General features: G+C 43.0%; 1 protein-coding gene across 5 annotated transcripts in view; it reads left to right on the top strand.

The window, feature by feature from the left end:
• Positions 1-1,975, top strand: part of Armcx2 (armadillo repeat containing X-linked 2) — a 5,194-nt gene extending 3,219 nt beyond the window's left edge. For 4 of the 5 annotated variants that reach the window (XM_026784843.1, XM_026784842.1, XM_026784841.1 and 1 more), the window contains exon 6: positions 25-1,975. In XM_026784843.1, the coding sequence (XP_026640644.1) occupies positions 25-1,571 (1,547 nt within the window). In that variant the 3' untranslated portion in view covers positions 1,572-1,975. Of the gene's footprint in view, positions 1-10 lie in introns of all 5 variants that reach the window. The other variant, XM_026784840.1, reaches the window with a different exon arrangement.
• Positions 1,976-9,628: the final 7,653 nt, after the last annotated feature.

The raw sequence follows: 9,628 nt of genomic DNA, 5'->3' as shown, positions 1-9,628 counted from the left end.
CAGGAGTCCCTTCTGGGGCAGCAATGCCTGCCATGACAGGAGTCCCTTCTGGGGCAGCAATGCCTGCCATGACAGGAGTCCCTTCTGGGGCAGCAGTGCCTGCCATGACAGGAGTCCCTTCTGGGGCAGCAATACCTGCCATGACAGGAGTCCCTTCTGGGGCAGTACTGCCTGCCATGACAGGAGTCCCTTCTGGGACAGCAGTGTCTCCCATGGGGCCAACAACTCCAATGGCGGCGGCAGCATTTGCTAGGGCACCAACATCTACCCAGAGGGCAACAACCACAGATGTCATGCAGGTCCCTAGGGTGGCAGCACCTACTGAAGCCACAGAGGCTCCTAGAATGGCAACACCTGCCATGGTGGCTGGGGCCTCTCTGCCAATGCTTTCTGGGGCTGCCCAGACTCCTGGGCATTCAGGGTCCTCTAAGACAGCAGCCACTGGCAAGAAAGCTGGAGCTCACACTGGAGCTATACCTAAGTCTGGGTCAGCCGCTGGCGCTGTGCCCAAAGGCGGGGGCAAAGGTGGAAACAGGAACCGGAATGGAGGCAAGGGCAAAAATAGAAAAAACAAGGTTGAAGTGGATGAATTGGGGATGGGCTTCCGCCCTGGTGACGGGGCTGCGGCAGCTGCTGCAGCTTCTGCTAATGGGGGACAGGCTTTCCTAGCAGAGATTCCTGAATCTGAGGAGGGGGAGTCTGGGTGGACTGATACAGAGTCAGATTCTGACTCTGAACCTGAGGTTCAGCAAAGAGGGAAGGGGAAGAGAACCATTCCCATGCATAAGCGCCCCTTTCCGTATGAGATTGATGAGATTCTGGGTGTCCGAGATCTCAGGAAAGTCCTAGCCTTGCTTCAGAAATCAGATGATCCTTTCATCCAGCAAGTAGCCCTGCTCACCCTGAGCAACAATGCCAATTATTCATGTAATCAAGAAACAATTCGAAAGTTGGGAGGCCTCCCAATTATTGCAAACATGATCAACAAAACTGACCCCCATATTAAGGAAAAAGCCTTAATGGCCATGAATAACCTGAGTGAAAATTACGAAAACCAGGGCCGACTGCAGGTGTACATGAACAAAGTGATGGATGACATCATGGCCTCTAACCTGAACTCGGCAGTACAGGTGGTTGGGCTAAAATTTTTAACAAACATGACTATTACTAATGATTACCAGCACCTGCTTGTCAATTCCATCGCAAACTTTTTCCGTCTGTTATCCCAGGGGGGTGGAAAAATCAAGATCGAAATTTTGAAAATACTTTCAAATTTTGCTGAAAATCCGGATATGCTCAAAAAACTTCTCGGTACCCAGGTGCCGTCATCCTTTAGTTCCCTTTATAATTCTTACGTGGAGTCGGAAATTCTTATTAATGCTCTTACTCTATTTGAGATTATCTTTGACAACCTCAGAGCGGAAGTGTTCAACTACAGAGAATTCAACAAGGGTTCCCTGTTTTATTTGTGTACTACATCTGGGGTGTGTGTTAAGAAAATCCGAGCCTTGGCAAATCACCACGACCTCTTGGTGAAAGTGAAAGTTATCAAACTGGTAAACAAATTCTGATTTGTGCCCTCAAGATCTGTGATGTCTCAGTTTTCCAGTCTGGAAGCATTAAAAATGAGATGTTATTGCTTTTCTCCTTGTGTGTATAGTAAAGGAGTTCTTTCAGCTGCCAGCTTAGAATAATGTGTCATTCAGAGTGATGTTGTTTGTGGCAGTCACCAGCTTTAAGCGGAACCATTTTCTGAATACCAAATAGTCCTGTAGTCCTATAGTACTGAAGACACATTTGTGATTTGAATTGTACTGCTTGAGTGGAATATTTTTCCCAAGTCCTCTATGTGAGTTGATAATGAACCTGTCCGTGAATGGCCTATTCTGCCCTTACTTGTTTTGACTTGAATTTTGTCACCAAAGACTTCATATGTGTATCATCAATAAAGTTGTGTGTTGCAAATCAGAAGAAATTGTTCTCATGCTTGAATTAAAAGTCTAGCTGCAGAGGTAAGGGACATGACTACAGATGGACTGCTAATAGTACGTGGGCGTTTGCTCAGTGTCGGATACTTGCTATCTGGGAGGATGAAGCAGAACTTCAATGAAGGATACACTTAAACTGAGCCTGAAGGACAGAATAGGAGAGTGGCCTGGAAGGGAGAAGTGGTCTGAAGAAAGGCATGGGGTGAGAATTCTGTTCCTATGGGAGGGAGGAAGGTAATCTCCCTGAAACAGAAAAATAGAAGCTGTGGAAGAAGAGTGAGAAAAGAGAAAGATGAGAACTTAGGGTGAAGAAGTTATTTTGTTTGCTTGTTTTGTTTTTAAGGTCTTAAACCACTAGTTTGTGTACCAAAATATCCTGTCATTCAAGGAGTAACAGGACATTTAAAAATATATGTATATAAAGGAAACACAGGGCTGGGAGATAGCTCAGTTTGTAAAGTCTTTGCCTCACAAGTATGAGGGTTTGAGTTTGATTCCCAGTACCCACTTAAAAATGCTTAGTGTGATAATGCCCACTTGTAATCTTGGCCCTGGGGGTGAAGAGACAGGAGGATCCCTGTGGCTCACTGGCCAGCCAGTCTAGTAGCCTAATTGATGAGCTCCAGAGACCCTGTATCAAAGGAGGAATGGAATTCCTGATCATGACACCTCAGTTTGTCCTCTGGTCTCTACACATATGTGCACACACATGAACACACACATAAAAATGAAAAGTAATCTAGGGGTAATGTGCATGATGGGTGAAGCTGGCATGGGCCTAGGGGTAGGGATTATATGAGAGCAATTGTCTGAAAGTTTTAATAAACCAAGCCTGAAATGAAGAATGAGGAAGTGGAGTGGTAATAAGACACGTGTGCACAAGTACATGCTTGCGTGCGCGCGCACACACACACACACACACACACACACACACACATCCAAGACCTGCCACCTGACAAGTTCTGACAGGGAAGGGCTCGCTTAGGCAACTGTGAGGGCCCACATAGTGACCAAATGAATTCTCCTTTAAGATGGGAAAACAATCAGCAATAGAATGACGTTTGGTGCTGACCCCTGGTAGCTTTCTCAAAGCTAGAGGTCAGCTCAGCCCTCCTTTGGAGAGGGAGCTGAGGTGAGGTTTTTCTTATATCCTCACCCCTACTCCTTAGTTTTCCTCCTTCTACGGCAGAGCTGAATGAAGGCTTTGGAGCCTAGAATTGCTCTTACCCAGTTTTACTGCTATTACACCCATGTCATGCAGTAAGTAATAGATTTGCTGTGATGAGGACAGACTCATGGTTTTCTGACTCCTTAATAAGGAAAGCCTGAAAAGATGTCAGTCCTGACCTAGTCATGCCTTTTTTAAAAGTAAGTACTCATTATTTATTTATTAACATTTTTTTCATTTATTTTGCATAGCAACCACATTTTCCCTCCCCTCATCTTCTTTCATTACCTTCCTCCCCCCACCTCCCATTTCTCCCCCACCTAGTCCTCCTCCATCCCCATTCAGAAAGGGTCAGGACTCCCATGGGGTAGCACAAAATACGGCACAATCAAGTTGAGGTAGGACCAAGCTCCTCCCATTGAATCAAGGCTGGGCTCATAGTCATATCTTTTTCTGCATGACTTAGAGTGTGTATTTGAGCTCATACACTGCAGATGGGCACACCAGAAGCTGTTAGCTTAATCCCAGTTGCCAAGGTAATTCAGTCATCTCCCTTTACTCAGATTGACACTGGAAACTTTTATCTCCTTAAATGAAACCTATTCTGTACAAAATGTATGTATACTGACTTATAAATGAGCAAAAAAATCTTATAATAGATATTATGTTTCCTAAAATCTAGATTTGAATGTCTTAAATCATGTCCCATGTGAAAAATCAAGAGCAGAAAGTAGAGATGTCTGCAGCTTGAAACAGCATTCTTTAAAATACTCAATTTAGCAAAATAACAGCAATACTCACTAGAAATTGGTCATCAGCTATGTGTTATTTTATTATCCCTAAAACATGACCACTGAAACATTCCATACGAGTTGGGTGGGGTCAGATATTTTTTTTTCTAAGAATACTGAGAACTAATGAAAACAGCAGGCGTGAATAGGGGGATTCAACAGAAAAGATAAAGAAACTTAGTATAAGGACCCCTTCCACTTAGAGCCCTCAGAAGACCTCTGAGGGCACAGGCTTCCAAATTAAACTTCTTTATTATTGAATTGTAATATAGGTTGAACTTACCACCTTGCCTAATCTCTTTAGTTAGACTAAGAATCCTGTAGCTGAAATAAGTGATCTGGAAAAGCCTGGGCCTCTTTGGGCTTTTAAGAAAATTAGTTCCCACAGTGTCCTGATGAGGAGGAAGATAGAAAATTGCCTCATATGAAACTCGAATTTTGAAATTTTAAAATACCTCAGGACTGAGGTTAAGACACAGCAATAAAAGAAAAAGGTAGAGGGGCCTAGAGAATGTCTCGGCAGTGAAGGTCCGCAGCTTGATTCCCAGTACCCACATTAGGCCACTCCAGGTCCTGGCCTCCGGGCACCTGCACCACATTCACAGGCCCACATGGAGACATACACATATACACAGAGTTAAAAGTAAAATAAAATCTAAAGTAATGAACCAAGAGAATTACAGATTTTGAATGAGCTTTATTTTTAATATGAGTTAGTGCAAATCATTGAGACCCCAAACTATTATTTTTTCATTATTTTTTTCATTTATTTTACATACCAACCACAGTCTCCCCTCCCTCCTTTCCTTCAGCTCCCTCCCTAACCTTCCATCTACCCTCCCACCCACTCCTCCATCTCTGTTCAGAAAGGGCCAGCCTTCCCATGGGAGTCAACAAAACATGGCATAACAAGTTGAGGCAGGATTAAGCTCCTCCCCTTGCATCAAGGCTGGGCGAGGCATCCTAGCAGGAAGAATAGGTTCCCAAAACCCAGCTCAGGCACCAAACGCTCACAAGTATTAGTATAAATAAATCCAAAAGAAAATGAGAGATGAATGTGGAGCTTTTGAAATGGAAAGACAAAGCACACAATTCAAATGGATTGGCAACCACAATGTGTGAAAATAGACTGCATCCATTAGTTAAAAAATTCCATACAAATTTGAAAATCCAACTGCATGCTGATGAATAAGCAAAGAGAAACTTCAGAACCAAAAGACACAAAAAGTTAAACTATACAAGCACTAAGTAAAAATCAGCACACAGAGTTAGCAATTCTAAAAAGACTTTAAGAGAAGAAATTTTGTTATAATAAAAAGGGTGAATGATCAAGCAAACTGCTTTTCATTGACACCATGGTATACTATTTGTCAGTGGAAAGAAATGTACTATGAGTACAAACAACTTGAATGAATCTCTGGGGCATTGTACTAAGGAACATATCAAACAGTGTATATTGGGCCTGTTAGATATCTCGGTGGGTAAAGAAGCTTGCCATTGAGCCAAAGGACCTGAGTTCAATCCCCAAGACCCACATTGTGGGAGGAGACAAACAACTCCATCAAGGTGATTGCTATCTAACCTCCACATGAACACTTTGGCAAGAGAACACATGTACCTATACACAGACATACAGACAGATAGACAAACACACATCACCACCTCCACCGCCACCACCACCATCACCACCACACACACTAAATATATGTAATTTAAAATATTTTCAATTTTTGTATGTGTATGAGTGTTTTGTCTATATGTATGTCAGTATGCTGTATGAGTGCTTAGTACCCAGGTAAACCAAAAGAGAATGTTAGATCCTCTGGAACTGGAGTTAACAGACAGTTGTGAGCTGCCGTGTGGGTGCTGAGAACTGAACTCAGGACTTCTGGAAGAGCATCTTAACCTCTGCGGCATCTCTTCAGAAACATAAAAAAATTAAAGTTATATGTTGTTTCTACTTTAAAACTATTCTTGGCCTGGCATGATGGTACATGTCTTTAATCTCAACACTTGGGAGGCAGGGACAGGCAGATCTTGGTGAGTTTGAGGTCAACTTGTTCTACATAGTGAGTTCCAGGACAGTCAGAGAAAATGTGAGACCCACCTCAAAAAAAATCTTAAATTTTCAAAATAAAGAGAGATGGAGATTGGGTAATGGTTGCCAAGGATCAACGATGATGGAGTGAGAAGATACGAAGCTACAAGAGGCATCATAAAGAAGATCTGTGGAGTGGTGGATGAGGCCTATATCCTGACTGCAGAGGCATGACAAAATGACATTGTTATATACAGATTTTATACTAATGTCAGTTTCTTAATTTTGATATTGTACAATAGTTCTGCACACCTTAAACATTGAGAAAAAACTATGTGAAAAGTGAGATTCCTCTATGCTGTTCTAGCAAATGCTTGTAAATACATAAAAATCTCAAAGAAAAATTCGTTAAATTACTAGAAAAATATAAATATGTATTCAATAAAATCATCTCAAAATATGTGAACAAAAATGTTTCCCAGTGTGGTGATGCATGCCTATATTCCCAGCATTTGGAGGCAGAGTAAGAAGACTCCAGAGTTCCTGGCCAGCCTAGGCTATGTAGGAAGTTCTGGGTCCTCTCTCAAAAAAGAAAATTTTGCTCAGTACAGTAGCCAGCACAATATCCACATGCATGCCGGCAACACTATTTGGACTCAGTAGATTACATAAAAGACATAAAGTTGGGAAGAGGATGCAGTGCGAAGGATCAGAGAGAAATTAGAGGGAGAAAGAGGGCTGGATTTGAACAAAATAAAACATGTTCATGAATGAAATAAAAAATAAAAGTACAACTAGAAAAAAAAAACTCTTGCAGAGCTATAAAAGAAATCATCAGATCATCAATCACATAGAAGAACTGAACATATTTCCTCAATATTTAAACATAGAGAAGAAAACACACAGTGAATACACAGAATACTGAACACTACAACCAACCGATTTAATAAGATATACACAGAACCTGCCTGGGCAGCACAGCAGAACTGACCCTATTGGTGAGGGTGTGCATGAGATCTGGTCCTAACCCCCATCTGCCATATGATTGTGTGGGTGGGGGAGAAATGTCACATCACTGATATCACTGCCACACCCACCCCACCCACCCACTCCCAACACCACCCCCTACCCCTCCACCCCCACCCCGCCACCTGTGGCAAGTGGTAGAGCTGGCCCAGAGAATATGAGAGCAGAGCCGGAGAGCAGTCCCTGCCCCTCATCAGCCGCAGCACTTGGAAAGTAGCCCCTGCACCTCACCTGGGCAACACCATAGAGCTGGCCCTGATGATGTAGGTGTGGATGAGCTGACCCTGAGTGTGTGAATGCAGGAGAACCGTCCCACCCCTTGCTCATTGCTGCAATTGGGTGAACTAGCTGGGCAATGTTGGAGAGCTCACCCTGGTGGTGAGGACAAGAGAGACCTAGCTGGCTGATCAACCCTGCAGCTACCCAGGCTCAGAACAAGGGTTATGGGTTGGCCCACCCCAACATCCACCCCATCAGTGATCTGCTGGAGCATGTGAAAGAGCCTTAAGCTGCAGGATCTCCACAACACAGTACAGCAACAGGATATCCAAGAGGAGTCCCAGGGAGGCCCCAGTATTTACGGTATAGCAGAAACCAGAGGCTTCAAACCATACTAATGACTGATTACCAAACTAATGACTCTTTGCAATAAACATTTGAATGTGAAGATACATGGACTAAAGGTTACACTGTGTGACTCACTGTGTCACACTATAACTTCCGTGATAAGATCTTCCTTCCTTCCTTCCCTTCTTTCTTCCTTTCTTTCTTTTTCTCTTAAATTTTATTTTATTTTATTTGGGGGGTTGCAAGGGCAGAGGGCAGCTATGAAGTGATGGGGAGATAAATGGTATCAAGCTACATGATGTGAAAGACACAAAAGAAAAATAAAAAGAAACTTTTACAAGAAAGCTTCAAAGAAAATATGATAGGGACAAGTCCAGAATGAGCTCACGACAGAACTTCACCCACATTTCTTCAAAAGACAATTTCACAGAATTCTAAGACCTCATTGAAGGTGAACTTGTGAGCATCATCTGTGAATCCCTAAAGACTGCTCTTGTCAATGTGACTCTGTTGTGATTGCTGAAGAAAGAAGAAAGACAAGGAGGAATTTGAGGAGGCTGAACCAATACCTCCCTGGAAGCTTCATAGTGAGTGGAAATGATGAAAAATTATCTAGAGACCTGTATGTAACCACCCACACCCCCCCAAAGCATTTAGAAGAAGGAGTTACAGGAGTCGGGCACTTTAGTACTCTCGGTTATCAAATGCTGAGTTTGTTCGGAATTGGCATCTTGTTTCGACACAAGGTACCCACATCTTTAAAAAATAGTGTGCGTGTGTGTGTGTGTGTGTGTGTGTGCGTGTGTGTGTGTGTGGGCGTGCTTGCGTGTGTGCGCGCGCAAGCACAGGCATGCATGCAAGCATGTGCATGCCATAGAAGTGTGTAGATAGGAGGGTAAACTCAGTTGTCAGGCCCCACCTTCTTTATTAAGACAACGTATACTATTTGCAGCAGTGTGTACCAGGCTAAATGGCCCATTAGCTTCCACTGGCTCTCCTGTCTCTGTTTTGCATACTACTAAAAGGTTTCTGCAGTGGGAGGTCCTTAGACACCCCACAGGGCAGGGAACCCTGACTGCTCTTCAGGCTGATGAGAGAGGGGGAGTTGATTGGGGAGGGGGAGGGAAATGGGAGACGGTGGCAGGGAGGAGACAGAAATCTTTAATAAATAAATAAATAATTAAAAATAAGAATAAAAAAGGTTTCTGCAATTATAAACACACACTCTTATATAGTGCCTTATGTAGTGTGCAGGTTAGTGACACAAACACAGACATGCATGGTAAGAGGGAATCTCAACTGAGGACCCAACTGTGGACATGTCTCTGAAGGCATTTTCTTTCTTTTTTTTTTTTTTTTTTTGGTTTTTCGAGACAGGGTTTGGATGCAAATTTATATAGGAGGACTTAATCCAGGGTGGACAGAGCCATCTCTGGGCAGGTGAACCTGGACTGTATAAGAAAGATAGTTGAATAAGCCAGGGGAAGCCAGCCAGTAAAGCAGCACTACTTTATAGTCTCTGCTTCAGCTCCTGCTTCCAGGATACTGCCTTGAGTTCCTGCCTTGCTTTCTCTCCACGATGGATTATAACCTGTAAACAAAAATAAGACCTTTCCTCTCAGAGTTGTTTTTGGTCATGGAAACAGAAAAGCAAGCAAAGATACATGAGTTCTGGGGATCTGAACTCAAATTGTTATGCTGGTACAGCAAGCACTTTTACCCACTAAGCCATCTCCCCAAGCTGTATCCACATCTTCTATTAACACCGCCTCCATGATTCCTTTAGAAATAGCACTTGCCTAACACTCTGGGAAAAGAGAGACCATATGTGGTGCCAGCCAGTTTACATATTGAAGTGTTCAGAACTCTTCAGGAGAGACCAAAGGACAGACATTATGACTGCTAGGTTGGCCTCTGTGTGGTATCTAACTCCAATTTCCTGAAATAAAAAAGAATGTTGGAAAAAAAACCAATGTGTGATATACAAACTGTTCATTTCCAACCCTCTTATATTCCATTGCTATCTCCAGTTTGAGGTTATAGAGTTGGA

Source organism: Microtus ochrogaster, chromosome X, assembly GCF_000317375.1.
Source record: "Microtus ochrogaster isolate Prairie Vole_2 chromosome X, MicOch1.0, whole genome shotgun sequence".
Lineage (NCBI taxonomy): Eukaryota > Metazoa > Chordata > Mammalia > Rodentia > Cricetidae > Microtus > Microtus ochrogaster.
The sequence above is the reverse complement of the archived record's forward strand: the minus strand, read 5'-3'. Positions and strand labels throughout refer to the sequence as shown.